Source organism: Crinia signifera, chromosome 12, assembly GCF_055691185.1.
Source record: "Crinia signifera chromosome 12, ASM5569118v1, whole genome shotgun sequence".
NCBI lineage: Eukaryota > Metazoa > Chordata > Amphibia > Anura > Myobatrachidae > Crinia > Crinia signifera.
Window position 1 is genome coordinate 18,359,576 of NC_139228.1, and position 21,580 is coordinate 18,381,155.

General features: G+C 44.6%; 1 protein-coding gene across 1 annotated transcript; it reads left to right on the top strand.

Moving 5' to 3' along the window:
* The first annotated feature begins 267 nt into the window (after positions 1–267).
* Positions 268–21,246, top strand: MBIP (MAP3K12 binding inhibitory protein 1). Its single transcript, XM_083167621.1, has 7 exons — positions 268–538; positions 6,568–6,664; positions 9,948–10,013; positions 10,678–10,827; positions 11,513–11,610; positions 19,742–19,780; positions 21,012–21,246. The coding sequence occupies exons 1-7, from the start codon at positions 434–436 to the stop codon at positions 21,114–21,116; spliced, it is 660 nt and encodes a 219-aa protein (XP_083023747.1). The 5' UTR covers positions 268–433; the 3' UTR covers positions 21,117–21,246.
* Positions 21,247–21,580: the final 334 nt, after the last annotated feature.

The window sequence follows — 21,580 nt, forward strand, 5'->3', positions numbered from 1 at the left end:
AAAATTGGCCATATCGCATTTGCATTAAGAGTGGCCAATATAAGGACACATACGTTTTTAAGAGTTGGCATAGACACTGCCCCGCCTGCTGTCTGGGCACAGAATGATATAGTATCCATCTGTGTAGAGCCAGCCAGTACTTGCTGTCTGTACACTGGCAGCAGCATTGGCGCACTATTTGCTGCAGATGCACAGTATGCGGATGGATACAGACAATACACTTGAGTTTGACTTAACACACCCTCTGCTCAGTCACCACCAGCCAACTCGCGCTCCTCCCCTCAACGCTGACACCGCCTGAGACCCTGTCGCACGGCTTGTGACGTTGCATCGTACACAGAACGTCATCGTAGCGCGACGTATTGTCCGGAATGGCCGGGGACTGAGTAGGGCAGATCACTGTTCTCAATGCTATGGTGCATTATTAGCCGCTATGGAGCACCCGGGGAAGTCGGTCGCTGAAACCATGGCTGCTAATAACTTGCCGCAGTGTGCGTCCGATCCCGCCGTGGTGCAGATACAGGCCAGCAAGTCGGAGGTAAGTCCTCCCGTGATGTGTAGCTGCGGTGTGCAGCGTGTAGAGACTCGTGCAGCCTTGTCCCGTGTGTCGCAGTCTGCGGGGTGTAGCACTGTCAGCCATCGCCCATACTGTATTATATGCAGCATTCTGCAGTACTGATGTGAATCTGTCATCATATAAAAAGGGGTTACGGTTGCTATGTCGACATACATTAGGTCGACCACTAAAGGTCGACACATGAAATATGTGAACATGGATAAGGTCGGTAGGCCGAATATAATAGCGGTCCTGAAGCATGGCTTGCGCAGCAGTACGCTGATACGGTGTCCATGTATACATGCGGGACAAAAACTTGAAAAACTCCTGTCAACCTTCCTATGGTCAACCTAATATTTGTGTCGACCCTCTGATATGTAAAATTCTGCAATAGGCACATACAGACTGGATAACTTTGAGCTGGAAGCAGCTCAGTTTTCTCATTTGAGTTACTTTAAGCTTGAGTGCTGCCCAGTGTGTACGGGGCAGCGGTGAGGGCTGATGCGCACTTCCACATAATCGCTTGTTCCGCCGCTCATCTGCTGGTATTACCACAGATGAGCAGAGTAGTGTACCGCTTTCCATAGCGTCCTGCGATGGAAAGTCTTCCACTACGCTCGGCACACTCTTTTATTCTCCCTCTATTGGTGGACGCCCATAGAGGGACAAAGTTCCAGCATTACGGCGGTTGGGATTCCAGCGTCGGTATTTTGACCGCCGAGATTCCAACCGCCGGCATATTGACCGCATCACCTCACCTTACACGCTGTTCAAAAACACTCAGTGTGTATGGACCTATAGTGTGTACAGGGCTTTAGAATGCACTTTATTTTGGAACTTGGCAAGAGCTGGAACCAGACCCCAGAATGAGAGGGGGGGGGGGGGGGGATTGTGGCACTTGACACCTGGAGACGGGGTGGGAAAGATTATAGCCTCCTTGTCCGGGTACGTAGTAAATAATGTAACTGCCCGGACCTCATGGAGAGGTATCTCCTTACCCATATCCCAGACACCCAATGGATGGGAACACCCCCCCCCCCTCCTTTTACCAAGGCCCAAATGAAAGCTCGATGCACACTAAGCCGTATTTTAAATATCATCCCTCATTTTTCCTCTTATAAACCATATTGTTTAAAATATTGCTTAGTGTGTATACTAAATATCATCAAGGATGCCCTCCATCATCCCCCTTCTGTCGCTCCTCACCACCAGCCAGTTTGTACACACTCAGATGCTCGGTCACCACTGCCACCAATATCGCTGGGTACACACATCGTGTATGTTTTGTTCACACCCACTAAATGATGGGGTATTTATCAAAGCTTGGAGATAGATCAGGCACTAGCCAATCAGCTTCACCTTAAAGACTGGGATTCATTTATCAATGAGTGAAAAACATTGAATATGCTAAATTGTGCACCAGCCAATCGGCATCATGTGTTTCAAAAATTATTCTTGGGAGCTGATTTTCAGGAGCACCATTCATCATATGCATCAAATTTTATCACTCATTCATGTGGTTGACTTGGTCAAAAAGTTGACATGCTAAAGGTAGGCCATGCCAAAGTCGACTTGTTCAAATGGTTGACTTACTTTTATTAATGTACTTTTTGATCATTTACCAGCCACGTTGACTACAATTGTTAAAAATAACCTGTGCCAAGCGTAGCAGAGCGAGGCACCTTGCCCCAAGGATGGCGAGCAGATGCGGTACAATTATTGGGGGTCACGTGGTTTTTAAATTGGTAAATGGCACTCAGAAAACCTCCCACAAGTTGTTGACCATTTTTGCGTCAACAATTTCCATGTTGAACTTTTGTGCCGTTTGACCTTTTTAGGTGTTTATCTTTTACGGTACTTGTTTCCTAGCACGGCGCCCATCGCATCGTATACCATAAGACTAAATATGCGATGCGACGCGACATTGTACAATAAAAAATCGTATCGTATGCCATACAATGTAATGGTATACGATTTTTTATTGTACAACCACCCTGATGGGTCCTTGGTAAATGCCCCCCCCATTGTCAACGCCACCCCCAGGATCAACGCCAACACGACGCGTGGCGAGCGGCGGCGGTACGCGTCCTCTGACCTTTTCATACCCCCACTATCCATGTCGGCGTTGAGTTGATTATAGCGCACCGAGCCCGAAGCGTGGCGAGCGCACGCGGAATACATGTAAAGTAATACGCGGCCGCTCGCCACGCTTCGGGCTCGCTCCGCTCGCCACACTATCTAAAATCAACTCCACGCCGACGTGGATAGTGGAGGTATGAAAAGGTTGGAGGATGCGTACCGCTGCGCTCGCCACGCTTCGGGTTGGGGGTGCATTTAACATTGTAAGCACCCATTAGGGTGCTTGCACAATGAAAAATCATATTGCCATGCATCGTATGCGGCTATATGTCATGCGATGCGATGGCATAAGATGTCATAAGATGGAAATCGGGGGCGCCGTGCTAGGAAACAAGTACCTCTTTTACATGTGATCCTTTTAACCGTGTCAACATCTTGTATCTGGACTAAGTGGGATTAACCTATTTACTATCGATCCCTCTAATGATGATTCCACAGTGCAGATAGGCTCTTATCAAACTCTATTTCAGGCTTGTCTATAATCCAGTCTTTCTTATATCAGTCTCCTTTGGAATATTCTCTCCACAACAGGAGCAAACCTGGATCTCCAGAAATTATTTTTGGTCCGTATGATTGGCAGTTGCCAGCACCACGTCATCCTATAATATGTGGAAAAGTAGAATTGCAAACCTGTCTAGTCTACAACCAGGTAATGGGGCCTACACATGTAGCGATCCCTGGGCATTTTCTAAGCGATCTTAAAAATGCCCCAACATCGCTGTGGGTGTAGGGGTATAACGATGCGAGTCCCCACGCGTTGTTATCGCCATGGTGATTAATGTCCAGCATGAAGGATACATCTATAATCGCCGGTTTCCATTCCAGTGTTCTTACAGAGAACACTGGGGCAGATGTATTAAGCTTTAACAAGAGATAAATCCAAGGGTGATAAGGAGAGATAAACATCCAGCCAATCCCCTGTTAACTGCCATGTTACAGCCTGCATTTGAAAAAAGTCAGTAAGGAGCTGATTGGCTGGGTGATTATCTCTCCTTATCACCCTTGCATTTATCTCTTGTTAAGGCTTAATACATCTGCCCCACTGTTCCTGTGGGTGAATTGAGCTACATGGGCCCTTCCATCTCAGAGAGGCCGAGCCTGGACAGCTGTACCCACAGCACCCCCCTAATGGCAGCCCTGCCTCTAGGGTTCTGTGATTCAAAACAGCTTGAGAACCACTGGTGTATGAACAGAAAAAAAAGGAAGTAGTTGACCAGTTTTATATATTGCATTGGTTCTTATGTCAGCTGGAGAAATGGGAATCCATTAATATAATGTTCAAATTATGACTGATCACATCTTTCAACCAAAGCTAATTACCATTGGGCAGCAAACTTTGAGTATCTGCCAGTATGTAAATCATTAATGCTACATCAGTTTTGTGATGTCACTCAGGTGCGTGAGAGGGAGGATAAGACTGAGGGCGGAATTTAACCCCTTGAGTGGTGGGTTTTGCTGGGGCAGGATAAACCTACCAGGGCAGGTTTGTCCTGCCCCAGCAAAACCCACCACAGATCATAGGAAGGCCCTCCCCCCTCACCTCCGCTCCGGCGTTAGTATGCCGGAGCTATCCTGCCGCCGCTGCCCCAGCCGCCAGTCATTCATCATTCGCCACACAGACGGCAGGCTCGGGGATGTTCGTGGCAGCTCTGGAGGACTCAGGCGCCTGAACGCCGAGTCCCCCCGAGCCGCCCCAAACATCCCAGGGGAGCTCCGGCGTACGATCGCCGTAGAGGGGGGGTGACGGGGGGAGGATGATGCTCTAGAGGTGGTGCACACCTGGACACCACTGGTGCGCACCTATTCTAATTTAGTGGTATGCCCAGAAATTTCCCAGGACAGGCCACTGCGGCAGTGCAGCTGAGCCCGGAAAATTTCCGGGTATACCACTCAAGTGGTTAATCCAGGATTCCGAACGTCAGAACATTCCGACAGTTGTAATCCCAGTCCGTGACATGGATTGTTGAGGATTGTCGAGAAACAGCCGTGAATTCGACAATCCGCATCAGTTTCCAACAAAACAGATCCAGATCTTTTGTGTGGTAATCCGCTTTCAATGCGGTTGGTAACGGCAGCATTGAATAGGTGGCAGCTGCTATTTCCCCTGTCGGAAATAGCGGCTGCCATTGAATACCCCCCTATATAAGAAAAAACAAATGGCTTCTCCCAGTGCAATGAATTGTATCGGCAACGAGATTTTAAAACCACATGGTAGAAGGATTCGGAGATATTTTGTTACATATATTTGCAAATACATTGGTATCATGCATTTATCATTTTAAAATAAAGTTAAGAGAATGTTGTTGTATGTTGTTCAGACATACTTTGCCTATCCAATAGAGCAGGAGTTCTCAAACGCATAGGTCTATGAGCTTATCACAGATTCTGTGGGACCGATTCAATTGTGTTGGAGGTATGTAGTTAATATGCCGACATTCGGGATTCTGGCTGTCACAATCCAGATGCTGAAATCCCGACTGCTGACATTACTGCCAGCCGGAATCCCGGGTACAGTGTCTATTCTCCCTTGCGGGGGTCTACAACCCCCATAGAAGGGGGATAGAACCTTGTGGTTAGCAAAGCAAGTCACTGTGCTCACAGTGTGGTGAGCCCACAGGGGGCCTCTTTGTAAAGTACCAAGTTTGCACACATTTCTTCTTGTACCTCAGGAGGTGGCAAGATGGAGCAGCAATTGAATTGCTTCATTTTGTGCCACCATGTGGTAGCTGTGCACAAGAAAAATAGAATCTACCCCTATGTGTTTCTTTTTTTTTTCCTATTAAAATGTGCAAAAAAAATGCCCAAAGCTAAATTAATGCGAAAGTTTTTTTTTTTTTCATTTTTTGCCTCTGAAAAATTATTGGGGTAAAAATAGTTCCTCCTTTTTAGGGGGTTATTCTGACTCATTCGGAAAGGCACAATAACTCTCTAATGTTTAAAACCATATGCACTGCAGGTGGGGCATATGTAACGTGCAGAGAGAGAGTTAGATTTGGGTGCGGTTTGTACTTCAAACTGATATCTATATTGCAGTGTAAAAATAAAGCAGCCAGTATTTACCCTGCACTAGTGTTCATTCTAGCAACCGCCATCTTTTAAAAGCCATGCAGTTCCTCTTCCCTGCCTGGGGTGTCACTGTCTGCTGTGGTGTTTCTAGCACAGGTCTGGTTTGCATATCGGTGCTGATATACAGACCACACTGTTGTTGAAGCACACCCCAGGCAGGGAAGAGGAACTGCATGGGTTTTCAAAGGTGGAGGGTGCTAGAATGAACACTAGTGCAGGGTAAAAACTGCCGCTTTAGTTTTACACTGCAATATAGATATCAGTTTGAAGTACAAACCGTACCCAAATCTAACTCTCTCTCTGCACATGTTACATATGCCCCACCTGCAGTGCATATGGTTTTAAACATTAGAGAGTTATTGTGCCTTTCCGAATGAGTCAGAATAACCCCCTTAGTGTACTTCAAAAGAAGAAAAGTGGAGAAGTTGCCCATAGCAACCAAGCAGATTTTAGCTATCATTTATTACATTCTACAAAATGAAAGCAGGAACCTTATTGGCTGAAAATTAAATATTGAATTTGTGTTAAGATCTTGGGACCTTTCTGTGCTTTTCTGCTAAGAACTGACTTTAGTATTTCCCCTTTAACGAGCGTCTGCCTTGAATGCCCGACTTTGCTATCTCTTCCAAGCTCTTCACCGCTCTTCTCTACTGTTGCTTTCAGAATTTCATTTTTGAGTGTCCGAAATCAAAGCTAAGTTTCTGAAGTAGATGTCCGCACGCATGCTGTGTTTGGGTTTTTAACGCCGCTGATTCCTGCTCCCCCCCCCCTCACTCCATCTCTTTTGTCGTGCTCACTCCCTGTAGATCGACAGAAGGATATTGGCATTCATCGAGAGAAAGCAAGCCGAGATCAATGAAAACAACGTCCGGGAGTTCTGCAACGTTATTGATTGTAATCAAGGTAAATGCTTCTACACTCACTCCAGTTCCCAGTGATCTCTGCTAGAGATATGATGCCAAATGTGCTCTCAGTCGGCTTCATGGCTTTGTACCGCGAGCAGTTCACTTTAATGCATCTAGCAAAGAACAGTTAGGTAGAGGAAATTGCCGTGCACACAAACTTCCTTTCCATTTCGGTGGCATATAAAAGAAAAGCAGGAAACTTAAAGCACGTGTCCATTATTTGTCTTATTTTTATTATTGAATATAACCTTTTATTTATATACTGAGGGGGGTTTTCAATCATTGCTTTTTTTTTTTTTTTTTTTTTTTTACACCATTCAAAAAAAAAAAAGGGGGCAACGATTCGCCAATCAATATTCAATCATGGGTGTGTTCGCCCATTTTTTTGTACGTTTTTGCCCATGCGGTTTCCCGATTTTGGGGCGAATCGCAAGGGAGAACACGGACATAAAAACGGGCTGAAACGGCCGCAAATTCTCCAATGCTGGATATGCGGCAAATTCGACAATACACGTGGTTTTCGCCCGTGCCCGAGATTGAATAGGGGAAATCTGTCCAATAATCCAGCATAGATGAATGCCCCCTAAATCTAACCAAACAAAAATCCAGTTTTTATAGAATATACTGTTTTGGAAAAACCTAAAGGAATTAATTTTGTTTTGTTTTCTGGTGTGTTTTGATGTAGGGGTCTGTTGTAATAAAGCTACACATAATAGACAGCCGGTATGTCGATAGTGCCAAAAAGTCAACAGTCTCAGGTTGATCGGTGCAAAACGTCAATCTGGAAATGATCGACACAAAAAATGTTGACCCTTTTTTTTGGGCCAAAACGTGTCCATTTCACAGAATGTGGTGCAGAATTTGATCCTAACGGGCTCTCAATCATATTCCATGTGGGGATGGTACATTTTTATTTATTTTATTTATTACCAGTTATTTATATAGCACACACAGATTCCGCAGCGCTTTACGGAGAATATTTGAACGTTCGCATCAGTCCCTGTCCTAGTGGCGCTTACAATCTATATTCCCTACCACATGTACACGCACACAGACATTCTAGGGTTAATTTTGTTGGGAGCCAATTAACCTACCAGTATAACTTTGGATTGTGGGAGGAAACCGGAGTACCCGGAGGAAACCCACGCAAGCACGGGGAGAATATACAAACTCCGCACAGTTAGGGCCATGGTGGGAATCAAACCTATGACCTCAGTGCTGTGAGGCAGTAATGCTAACCATTAGACCTATTGACTGTCTAACTAGACCCTTTCTGTATATTGGGACCCAAGCAATTGGGACCCAAGGTCTTTGCATAGCTTTTGACTAAAAAAATTAAATAAATAGATGGATAGAGAGATCAGTTGTTAATGGCTAAAGAACAGGTAGCGGCAATGGATAGAAATAGCTTGCTGTCACCTAAGGTCGAAACCGCTGATAATGAAGAATATTTACCTTGGGTAACCACTTACACTGATACTAGCCCAGCTGTTACCAAGAGAGTTAAAAAGCACTGGCCGTTGGTTAAGACGGACCCTGAATTAAAACTTGACAATACCCGTTTGTTACCATGTTACAAATAATCCCGCAGTTTGAGAGACATGTTGGTAAAAACATATACACTGCAGTACACGCAAGAGGGTTATGGGTTGTGTGATGTGTACATGTGTAACATGTAGATTTCTTATCCCAGGTGACACTTTTTATCACCCCCATACTGGGAAACAAAGATCAGGCACACCTTAACATGCAACACCCGATACGTGGTATACCAGATTATTTGTCCGTGCGGGTTGAGTTATATAGGAAAGACCGAACGGTGTGCCGATCGATGTCGGCACATCGATCGGCGATGAAAGCTGCAATATCGGCAGGCACCAGTCAACAGCCGGTAGCGTGGCATTTTGTGTCAGCAGGTCACTCTTTTTAACAAGCGTGAGGTACCACATGATAGATCATGTAACAGCATCTATAAGAGGTGGTGACAGGGGATGGATGCTACTACAGTGTGAAGCTGGTTGGATAATGCGTTTAAATCCAATATCACCACATGGCTTGAATGAGGCATCCGGATTGGAGGCTTTTGCATACTGAAATAGATATTTAAATAGTTGATGTATTTCCTTGGTGTTCTGAAGAGTGTAATTATTCTGCTTAATCATAATAACTCTGGATAGGTTTATGATCTTTAAAATTGGAAATTAATTTTTTTCTGTGTTAACAGCAACTGAGGTTTGTATGTCATTACTGTTTTTTATATATAATTATAGTCATTTGTGTATAAATGTATGTTGTATATTAGTTTATGTGGTGTCCGGATATTGCGTGGTTGGTTGCCTTGGCAACCAGGTACTATCACTGTTTTAGCTAAGGGTAGCCAGATATGTCTCACTGTGTATGACGTCACTAATGAGCGCCGACGGCCTGGGCGTGCACGCCGTGGCCAGTTTGACGCTAGGCGTGTTGCATGAAGGTTGATGGTTGTTTGATAGAAAATTAGCCTGAGGAAAATACATATCAGTGTATTGAAAGGTTGCTGCTAATTAATTTTTCATAACTATTACCACTGGCTGGAGTGCTGCAGTTCTTGGATATCAGTTATATGGGTTGGCACACTCCTCTCATCAACTGTCTATAAATAGTAAATATTCAAAAAAGGTGAACACTAATACCCCTTTCACACTGCACTTGTTAATCGGTATATTGCCGTTTTTTCCCCACTTCAAAGCGTTTAAGGCTGCAGTGGGAAAGCGCCAGAGTTGATTTACCGGTTAAAGATAACCGGTATTTTATAAAGCAGAGTCCTACACGTTTCAGAGACGATTTTCATGCAGTGAGAATGGCTCTGAAACGATATTTAGTAAAAACAACAGATTACAGACCTGTGATAGGCTGTCCCCTGCATTCTGCCTTGAAACCTGTTCAGGGGATTAAACGGATTGACTGATGTGAATGGTATTTAAACGGTAATCTACTGCAATGTGAAGGCTCAGACCTGTTTTAAATACCGTCTTAAAATACCGGTTTTTAAAAAGTTTTGGCAGTGTGAAAGCGGTATAATAGTTATACAAAATTAAGTTACAGAAAAAGTGCGTACAATAAAAACAGCATAACACTGGATAGACAGTACGACTGATGTTTTCATTAATGCTAGTTAACACTGCACTTCACACAGACTTCTATTTACAGCCATCATGTTATATGGATCAACATTGTAGCAGTTTAAAACTTGAATTCATGTATTTTAGCAGCGTTTGGTAATGGAAGCTTCTTTCTTGCAGAAAATAGTTGTGCCAGGACCGATGCTGTTTTCACTCCATTTCCTGGATTCAAGAGCCATATAAAAGGTATTAACAATCATCCGCTCTGATGTCTTATGTACAACCGTTCTGTCTTACTTAGTGCAGTGGTTCACAAACTGACCTCAGTCCTCCAAACAGTTCACCGTTCCCAGGTCACTCAGCAGGAGCAACAGTGCACCCATTACTCAGCGACACAGATGGAACTAATTATTACACCTGTGATTCTGTGAGGAGACCTGGGAAACATGCACTTTGTTTGTGGTCCTGAGGAGCAAGTAATAGACCCTATAGGTTCTCCAGGCACAGATGGATGAATCAGATTGGCTGAGGTGCTAATTAAGTCACCTGTGGCCAAGCATAGTTAAAATGAAAAACTGGACCGAGTCAACCAGAATCGGGCAATGGATTCCTATGCTGAAAACTGGTTTTATCATTTGTCTCTTTGTAGGGCTTACACTGCACTTGTAAATGACCTTTAGAAACGGTCACTAGTCTCTCTAGATTGTTTCCTTTATTTTCTATAATAAAAGGCCAATAATGCTCCTCACCACTATAGGGGGGATTCAGTTGTTACTGTTATGATGTTCTTTTATGTTGATGTGCTGGTATCTAGTATTTAAGAACTGCCTTGTTTGCATTGGCATTATCTTCGGAAGAGAGGAAAAATGTTTTTTACAGAATGTCACAATAGCCATGTCCCTGATTTCAGTCTCCAGAGTCATGAATACTTATGGGCCTCAAACTAGAACCGTTGTCTCCACTTCCAGCTCAAGGGCACATTCTCTGCCATCTGACTGTGGAAACCAGGCTGTGGAAGAGAGACTGCAGAACATTGAATGTCACCTATCCCTAAAGCCAGGTACGGAACAGGTTCATTGTGTATTCGTATAATATCGGAGAGGTGTTTCTACTGACTGTACTTCTTGTATTACAATCACCACTTTCTGTAAATGGCTGTAAGTTAACAATAATGCAGAAAATATTACTTTTAAAAGCATGTTGAGACTTTTGTTAGTCTATAATTAAAAGATGACAACTACATGCACATTGAACGGAAAACCACGTGAGGAGTTGGGGGGGGGGGGGGGTGTGTGCAGTGCAACAATTGGGTTGCAATGTTGCCCCACCCAGTGCCGAGCAGATCGTTGCATTGTCCTTCAGGAGCAGGGGTTAGAAAGATGAGCTTCACAGCAAACCGCTTTATCAAGCCTCCGGTTGTTCATTTCCCTTAGGGAAGTGGGCGGAGTCCAGAGGGTTAGTCTCCCCCCCCCCAGGAGTCCAGGAGAGAGTCCCACCACAGTATGGAACTTTGGTAATATTTTAAGACTGCATCTCTTAAAATGTCTCCTGTGCTACACCCTGCTCGGATCTGCAGAACATGTGTGCGCTATATAAGAAACCGTTAATAAATAAATTTAAATAGCCTAAAATAGAAAGAATCCTTGTATTATATGCAACCGCATGACACATAACAATTACAAGTATACATTTTTATTAATAGACCTGCATGCACATTAGTTGATTTTGATATGTAACCAAACCAGGAGGACCTGTGCCGAAAGACGTTTACCAGAGAATAAAAAAGTTGGAAGACCGGATCTTGGAGTTGGAGGGCATTTCCCCTGAGTACTTCCAGTCGGCGGTAAGTCCTTTTTAGATGTTGAGGATCTTGTGCGCATGGACCACAGGGTTTTAATTTCTACATAAAGGTTCATAGCAACATTCTCCTAAAACCAATGTTTCCTAATCCTGGCCACTAGAGAAGAATTCCACTCTATGGTCAATTCATTTTTGGGTGTCTTTACGGTCAGGGCAGTAAAGGATTGGAACTCTACCAGAGGAGGTGGTGTTAAATACATTTACGATAAGGTTGGAGAAGTATTTATTGGATAATAACATTCAGGGTTATAAACCTCAACTTACGGGTTAATGAAGGGAATAAAGGTGTTGACAACTAATTTACTACTTGGCTCCAAGTTAAATCTTAAAAATGACAGATTGAACTTCATGGACAGAAGTCTTTATTCAGCCTTAATTACTATGTTGCCATGAGTACACAAATTACCTGGTGTCTGGCTTTCAACTGATCTGGTCTAAAACGTCTCCTGTGCCACACCCTGCTCGGATCTATTGCACTCGCCTTTACCTGCATTACACAGTCATTGCAGGACTCTATTTTTTCCTGACCAGCTTTTTAGGACTGTGCTAGGAACCCACAACGTTGCACACTGGGGGTTATTCAGGGTTGGTTCGCAAGGCTTGCTCAGAGCAACCTTAGATGTTCATGCACATTCTGAAGGAAGTGATGTCAGCTACCCGCCCACGTCACCAGGCGATTTCCATGGGAACACTTAGGGTGGTATTCAATGTGAATACCGGCGAGGTGCAGCGAATCCTGTTTAGGATTCGCTGCACATTCGCCACATTCCGGAGCCTCGCCGGCTCCGGTATTCAACGAGTCAGGGGCTCGCTGCCAATGACCGGCGAATATGAGCTCCTGCGGCGAACGCCGCAGGGAGCCTGAGGACGGTGGCAGGAAGATGGAAGTCTCTCTGCCTGCCCCAGAGCGTATGTGGGGGGGAGGTGGGCTCCCTGGGTGCCAGGCAGCACAGGCTGCCCCCCGGGGGTGCCAGCAGGGGACCGGGTATATTCACTACACCCGATCGTGCATATGTAACGATCGGGTGCAGTGAATATATGAATATCTAATGAGCGGCTCAGCTCCGGCGCCCCCTGCTGGCTGCTGTGTAAAAAAAAATATATATATATATTTTTTTTTTTTAAATTAAATATATATTCATGTGCTTACAGCACATGAATAAAAATAACATGCCCCTCCTCAGAATAAAATTCCTGATTTTTTTTTACACTAAATGTAAAAAACAAAACACTTTATTTTAAAAGTTCACAATCCACTTCACCATAAAAAGATAGCGATTGCTACTCTGTGAATCATGGCGAAAAAAACCTCCAAATGTATTCGCCATCTGGTCATTGAATAGGGTAATTCACCGTTTTAGTAAAAAATTTGCCAAACACAAATTCGCCATAAAAACCTGGCGAATCAGCCTCATTGAATACCGCCCAATGTGTTTTCATGGGAACGCCCATGAAACGCTGGGTGTTCCCATGGGCGAGTCCCCCGGCCTGCCAACCCCTCCACCCACCGGCTGCAATGTTGGGTGCCTGCACCCGGCGAACAATCTGTGCTAAGATTAGATATACATGTGTATAGATCAGGGCTGGGCAACACCGGCCCTCCAGATGTTAATGAACTACACATCCCAGGATGCTTTGCATTAGTTTTGCTATGTGGCCATGCTGAAACTGATGCAAGGCATGCTGGGATGTGTAGTTCATCAACATCTGGAGGGCCGGTGTTGCCCAGCCCTGGTATAGATATATACCTAAAATCATATACTGTACCTCATTATGCTGCTAATTGATCTTCATATGATTTGGTTCTTAAACTATTTATACCGGACAGTACTAACCTCTCTTTATTAACCCTTTAAGACAGGTCTGTCCAAACTGTGGCCCTCCAGCTGTTGTGAAAATACACATCCCAGCATGCCTTGCCACAGTTTTAGCATTCCCTAATAGCAAAATTGTGGCAAGGCATGATGGGACTTGTAGTTTCACAACAGCTGGAGGGTCATAGTTTTGACATGCCTGCTTTAAGACCTACAGAAAAATCCTGTTTCTTCTTCCTACTTCATGGCAGCCACACAATGGGTTCGTCCCTCTCTCCCTTGTATAGTAGACAGGTAGTTTTTCCCTAGGACACGCACTCTCTTCTCACTCCCCTATATGAGCCAGGTCCTCCCCTTTGACACTAGTATTTTTCCTGTCTCCTTGTAAGATAGGTAGTGTAGGTTTGTTATTTTTCTCCTTACCAGTAGGTGCTATACTGCTGGTCCTGGGCATTGAGGGATGGCGGTGCCTATATCCCTGATGGAAGTCCTTGCCGGTGGCATAGATATGGAGTTAACCTAGTTCCAGGCCATGGTGTCCCCTTCCCGCATGGCCGGGTGTCCAGCGGTGGCGTCTGTGCGGCAGCATGGCGCGCGGGGGGTAGGGGTTTGTTTGTTTGTGTGTGTGTGTGTGTGTGTGTCTGATCAGCGTGTGTCTATTCAGACACATGCTGTTCCGGGTGCTGGAAGATGGGCGGGGGCGCGCGGCTATGACGGGCCGTTCATTCTTTCTGTTGCAGAGGTGGGTGCGCTGTGTGTTCCAGCGGTGGGTGTTCCAAAGGGCGGAAGTGCCCTATATAATGCGCTTGGCCGGTGTTACAGGTGCTGGCAGTACTGGTCTGTGTTAAACAGAAGTGGTTGGTTCCTATTGCTGGTGGCTATGGAGGATACCTCTCAAAAAAGCAGCAGTATCGCTGCCCAGGTAAGTCCTCAGTGGAGGGCTGCTTATTAGTTTCATTAATATTTAGCTCAGATAGTTCTCTTGTTTATTGTAGTGTGCCTTCTGCTACTAAGAAGAAATCCAAGAAAAAGACAAATAAAACATGTCTGGCCTGTGATAAATCCTTTTGTGGGAGAAGAATCCCTTTGTCAAGATTGTGTTAAGAGTCCACTACTACTGCTGGCACTTCATCACAACTGACTGAACTTATGGCATGGATGAAGGGGAATTTTGTCACAAGGAAGAGTTTCAGTCTAGGTCACAGAAGTTTGGAGTATGATGTGGATTTTGATGCCAAGGAGGTCGGCTCTGATGAGGAAGGCTCCTATGTTTCTAGTGTGGAGTCAGGTGAACTGGTTGAGGTAGAGCATCTCTTTAATTTGGAGCTCGTGGAAGTTGTTCTTAAAGCTCTTTATAAAACCTTGAATTACAAGCAACCGGTAAAATCTGAGTATGACGCCCTATTTGAAGATAGGTCTAAGAAGGGGAGATGTTTCCCTGTCCATAAAGTGGTGAAGGAGATTTTGACTAAAGAATTGATGCAGCAGTATCAGAGGTCACCACCAGGACGACCATTCCCTTGGAAGATGGCGCCTCATTAAAACGGCCATGGATAAGCGGATGGAGTGTGCGCTGAAGAGACTACAAATCTCCAGCTCGGTTTCCATGAAATCAGGGGTTGCTATTGCTTCCTCAGCTAGAGCACTTAGAATTTAGTGCTCCTCCCTGTAGGAAGACCTACAAAAGAAAGTGGCCAGAGAGCAGATAAGTTAAAATTTGGAGCAGATACAATTGGCAGTAGATTATATCTGCGAGGCCTCACTAGACCTGCTGGATTGTTCAGCTAAGTCTTTGACTTCAGGGGTGGTGGCAAGGAGAGCCCTATGGCTCAAGTCCTGGGCAGCAGACTCCAACTCCAAGAACAAACTTGCCACTTTCCCATTTGAAGGGGATTTCCTCTTTGGGAGTAAAATGGACCAGATGATACAGAGAATGTCTGGGGGCAAATCTGTAAGACTGCCACAAGATGGAAGAGGAAGAGCGACAAATTATTTCCAGAGGCAAAGCTTTAGACAAGCTAGGTCATATAGGGAGAGATACACATCTGGCACATCCAGAGCATTTTTTTCACCAATCTGTTAAACGTGGCACCCCAAGACAGTGACAATCTATATCCCGTGGAGAAGGTCCCAGTAGCAGGGAGGCTGCTGAAGTTTGCTCAAAAGTGGAAGCAAACTATTCGGGACAAATGGGTGTTGGAGAAGGTCTCAAATGGATATCGGTTGGAATTTCTTTCAAAACCCAGAAGGGAACATTTTTTAGTTTCAAGGGTAGAGAGGGAAGCTTTAAAGTTGAGCATAAAGAAGACTCAGGAACAGTCAAGGGGTTCCAGAAGCAGAGAGAGGTCTAGGCTTCTATTCACGTCTTTTTGTCATAAGGAAAAGTTCTGGAGGACTCAGAACATCCTAGATTTAAGGTATCTGAACGACAGGTTCAAGTTTCACATAGAGACAACCAAGTTCATTCTGATGGGCCTAAGAAGGAACGATTATCATTTCCATAGACCTAAAAGACGCTTATTTCCATGTCCCTATTGGAGTACAAGATAGAAAGTACTTAAGGTTTTGCATGGGAAGAAGCCATTTTCAATTCACCTGGCTTCCATTTGGACTCCCGTCCTCACCAAGAGTGCAGACGAAGCTGTCGCCACAACAGAGGTTGTTATTCGGTTTCTCCAAGACCATGACTGGTTGGTCAATTGGGGAAAAGAGCGATCTGGTTCCCACACAAAGAATCCAATAAGATTCCAGATTTCTCTAACGGAGCAAAGATGTGAGAGGATTCAGCAGCTGGTTTGCAAGGTACAAGAAGATGGAAGAGTGTTGCTCAGAATAGCGATGAGTTTACTAGGGATGATGGCATCGACGGTAGAGGTCATTCCTTGGGCCAGGAGGCATATGAGGTCATTGCAGTGGCATCTTCTGCAATACACTAAAAATCAAGTACCATTAGAACATCAAAACTGTCAGTCCATAAAAGAATCCCCTGTATTGGTGGAGAAGAGGCCAGAACATTGTCCTTGTCAAGCCCACACTATGTAGTGGTTACAACAGACGCAAGCGTTACAGGATGGGGGGCACTTTTGCCTGGGCAAGTCAGGTCAAGGTTTCTGGTCTCATCAGGAAGCACAGCTATCCTCAAACCACACGAGCTGCGTGTGTGGAGGGTGAATGTGAGTAGGAACATCTTGGTAAGAACAATAAACCACACATTTGCCAATAACAAATATCAAAGGCTGAATTAAATACATGAGTGTTTCCTATCCGGGGCAGACACTGGTGTAGTGTGGACATGTCCGACTCAGAAATTCCCATGTTTTTTGTATAGCGTGAATGGTGGTCTCCGAATCGTAGAAATTCCCAGGTTGATAGACCAGGGTCCAGTGCGTGTGTATAATGGGTGCAGTGTAGAATTTCTAATACCCTCTCTAGTCCAGCGACAGGAGCACTGAGAAAATCGTTGGAGAAATGGTGCGGCGGGCCATTTTTCTGGGAATCTCCACATGCACTCTAGTGCTCGGACTTCATTACACTGCGCTACAACTGGCAGCAACAGCGGTAGGAAAACTATCAGAAAATGGCCGCCTCACCATTTTCTCATTTGCATATGTACAATGAGCGCTTTATTGCTTACTCTACTACCTGGCTGGATCAGCTTCCTCTCTTAAAACGCCCCTACCTGGGTAGCACCCGTGTGTTTCCCTGGTCTTCTGTCTGAAATGGATATAACAGAGAGACACTTGCTGGATATTTCTAATCCTCTGATAATCTATTAGCCATTAGGATGAATGATTGTTAACCCTGGGTTTGTGATGCATCAAGACTTCAGTAGTTAAAGACCTTTCTGATCTTAGGGTTTGTTATACAGGTTAAGTATCCCTTATCCGAAATGCTCTGGACCATTATTATTTTTTTTTTTTTTTAAACATACTTACCTGGTTCCACAGCGGCCTTCAAGATCTTCTTCAGCGGTCCGAGGGGAGCATTGCGTGAGTTTGCAGGCGCGCCGGTGTCGTCAAAGGTGCGCCTGCGCAATGCGCTCCTGGGACCGCTGAAGAATATCCTGAATGCCGCCGTGGATGTTGGAGGACTTGATAAGTATGAAAAAAGGGGGGGGATGAAATATTCAAAAAAAAACACGTGTATTGGAATATTTCGGATAAGAGATCTCCGTATCCGGAGACTCTAACTGTACTTTAATTACTTGTAGCACGGGTTCAAATTCTTTCGGCCTGGCATTGGCAATCACGATATTATTTCTGTTGCAGCCTTGCACTCGGCAACAATTCTTATCTGACAAAGTAAAGTTTCCAGTGTATTATCCGTAAAACTGCAATCATTTCCAGCGACAAATTGATTCCACATAACTGTGTGCCGCTGGGACGTGATGTTCTGACTCCTGCTGCTGATGGCAGGCAAGCTTTACACGATAGATTGTTAGTTGCTGTAGCATGCTATTAGTTGGAGTCCTATAATCATCTGCCTTGTTATCACATTGTAGACAGACAGGCCTACATCTCCAGCAATGGGGATTTACATTATTTTAATACGCTTTGTTTTGTAATACTGTATTAGCCTCTGTTTGCCTCGGCTCCACGGAACGCATTTGTTCCATAGTTTCTGTCTTTGAAATGAAATGCCTATCGGTACCCGGCATGTCCAAACAGCCGTATATATCGCGAAGGACAATATATTATTATATACACGTTGTACCAGAAGTACATTTTAATTGCGCTGCTCAAATATAAAGCAACTCCTGCCGCCTGAATCCGTCAGTACGATTATTAATTTACCAATGTGGATTATTTCCTATGAGAGAAGTGCAGTCCATTATTTAATGCCTTTAACCAATAACTACACATACCCTTTGAGAATTAATGTACGCTTTTATTTCCCAATGCCTTTTATTCTGTCTTGCCACTTAGAAGTTATTGTCTATCGCCCATCTGTATGAAGCATTCACTTTCCCCGGAACAAACTGTCCGCTATGAATTGTTGGTAGAACAAAGATATTAAGCCTCCTCTATTTATGTAACATAAGTCGTCCATATGAAGGTTTTTCTCATCCGTTTTATTTAGTGCCAATGTTTTAACAAGACTCCTAGTTTTATACTGATGGCTCAATGCCCGCAATTCATTGGTTAGTATGGTTTTGAACGGTGGAGGTGGAGCACCTGTTAGTAGTACCCAGCACCTAGTGCCGGCATTCCCAACCTCGGGCCTGAAGGTACACACCATTAGAGATATCTACAGACTGATCGGGGCAGCGTCTAATACATACACGCCGACCGATCCATTGGGACTGACATCACAAATGGGCCGGCATGTTTGCATGCGCCCGCCCGCTGAACTGCCATTCACCGGCGGCTCACGGCACGGCCGCCTTTATGCACAGCATGATGCTCCGATATATTGGGCATCGGCTATGTTGCACATCTGACGCGATATATCTGTGAATGACGCCGTTCACAGATATATAAATATATATCGACCAGTTTGTGTGTACCTTAACAGTGCAGGTTTTTGGGACATTCAGGCTTCAGCACAGGTGGTTAAATCAAAATATTAGAAGTGCTAATTAAATCACCTGTGCTGAAGCATGGATATCACTAAAGCTCCATACATGCGGATCGATTGGTCGCTGATGAAAACGAGACTCTCTGCCGGGGTAAGGAGTATGCTCCTGCGACCAGCAATCTCTTCAGGGTGACCGGCACCCTGTACACATGGGGATATGGTCGCTCAGCCATTTAGGATTGGACAATTGTAACTACAGTTTTGTTCCATGTATGGAAAATGAAAGGAAATGTCTTTACTTGTGTGATTTGGTCCAAGTTTTGCTTTTTGGGGTGGACAGGGAGGGAAGGGAGGGGGGTTGTGGGTCGGGGTTAGGGGGGTGCCATGAATTCCAGAAATATTTCATTTGCGATCAGTGTATACTTTTCTTTAAACTTGGTTCTTAATGCATAGGTAACCAACTCCAGTCCTCGACAGTTAGTTTCAGTGAGGTCTCCTCACAGAATCACAAGTGAATCTTTTAAATTGCATCCGTGAGTGATGACTGCACCTGTGCACCAGCTAGGATCTTTCTAACTGGCCACATACAGACTTGGTGCAAGTGTGTATATTTTACTGTTTGCCTGCATATGATAGCCGGTATAAGCATTGAGTTCCTCTGGCACACACATGGGGTCGCTCTGCCAGCAGGCATTTATTTATTTTTCTACTGTGATTTGAAGATAGTCCGGCTTTGTATTTGTGTTCACATGAATTCATGTCTTTGTGGTCTTTTCATTTTAGGGTGGTTTCAATAAGAGAAGGAAAGTCCAGGAATCACAGGTAGAGTGCATCTATAAAATGTGTTACTGTGTGTGTGTGTGTGTGTGTGTGTGTGTACAGATTGGTCCTTACCTACCCCTTTCTCCTGGATCTGCACTTCATAACTACTTACATGCCTTCCCAGCAGTTCTTCACCCCCTGGACATTCCCGCCCCTATTTTCTGTACCATTGCTGAGCATGCCAGCTCTAGCTTACCCTCTTCCAATGTCCTGCTAGTACTGGCCCACTTTGCCCCTCATTACTTTTATTTTCTGACATAGTTGCTTCAACAATACATTCTCCTCTCATCCATGTAATCTCAGTTCTGTTCTGCCTATTGCATTCCCTTGTCTAATTTACATTTCCTGTTTCATCATACTACTTTGCCTTTTTAATTGCCCTGTCTTTGCCTTTATTCGTTCTCCCAATCCGTTTATAACTCTTCTGCATGGGTCCCTCACATTCTCTTTACCTCCAACACCTTCTGTTAACATCATCCACTTCCAGCTCCTCCAACTCATTTTGACTATTACTATGTCAACTTACTGCTGGTGTCAACATTTTGACCATGTTGACCATATGTTGGGGTATATTCAATGCTGGGGGCGAGCGGCTGGCGAGGGTATCTGTGCGGCGAGGATGGCTTTTTTGTAGTGAGGAAAAGCCATCCTCGCTGTCCAGTCCCGGCGGCTCGCCATATTCTATGTTTTGCGGAAATCCTCGCTGTCAGTGAGCGACGAGGTTTGCCCACTGCATATAGCCTCGTCGTTTTGACTGCTGCATTACGACCTTGCTTCAGGCAGCAGGCGAGGTGGAAATGGCGAGTGAGGGGGGGGGGGTGTGGAATACTGACGGCGGGCTATCCGCGTGCTGCTCGTTGTCAGCCGCTGGGCCCCCCCCCACATTGAATATACCCCATTGTCAGCCACCGGGGTTCACAACAGACCTGCCCCTTATTACCAGGAATTAACGATTATAAACTTGGGCCTAGCCAGGGAGGCGAAGAACCATAAATGTAACTTACAGCCATCTGTTTTGTGCTTAATAGAATTTAGCACCTTCCCTTCCCAGAATACCACCTTAGATTGTACAGTATGTTATACACAAGGTGCTTTCAAAAGTTCCAAGCCTCTAAGTCACATATAAATAATACAATCATTCAAATGCTCATTCATAACATGCACTTTCTTATTTGTAAGGCATACTGTAATTACATACCTGAAGCAGGTTGTTATTTTTCACCTCTTACAGAATTACTCCCTGGTAGAGCTTGATCAGAAAATGAATGCACTCCGACAGAGACTGATACAGAAAAGCAAGATGGAAATCTCCCGGGCAGATGAAGAACTAGCCTGAATGTCACCATGTGTTTGATGTTTGTGACGGCTACTTATCGTTTCCCACAATTCAGTCGCATCACACCTGCTGCTAAGCCACACCCACAGCCTCTGTTGAGAAGGACCAGATAGACCTGTAATAGGGGGGGGGGGGGGGGAACTTCATACTATGGTCCATACTCTATGGTAAGCTCTTTAAGGGGAATTAGTGGAACCTTTATAGAAGCAGGCAACAGAAATATTATCAGTTACCTCCCAAAATTACAATAAGACCATTATGGTGGGAAAACAATTACATTTTTTGTGATGCAAATATAAAGAATTATAAATATTTCTTCCCCAAATGGCTTACATATGATTTCCTGTGCAGAAAGGCTGGTCGTCTTGCCTCGTTTATGGCATGTTCAAGAACCAATCACTAGTGTGCGTGTGTTTGCTGAATATAGTCATGACAACGATCCTAACATTATTCTTTACACAATA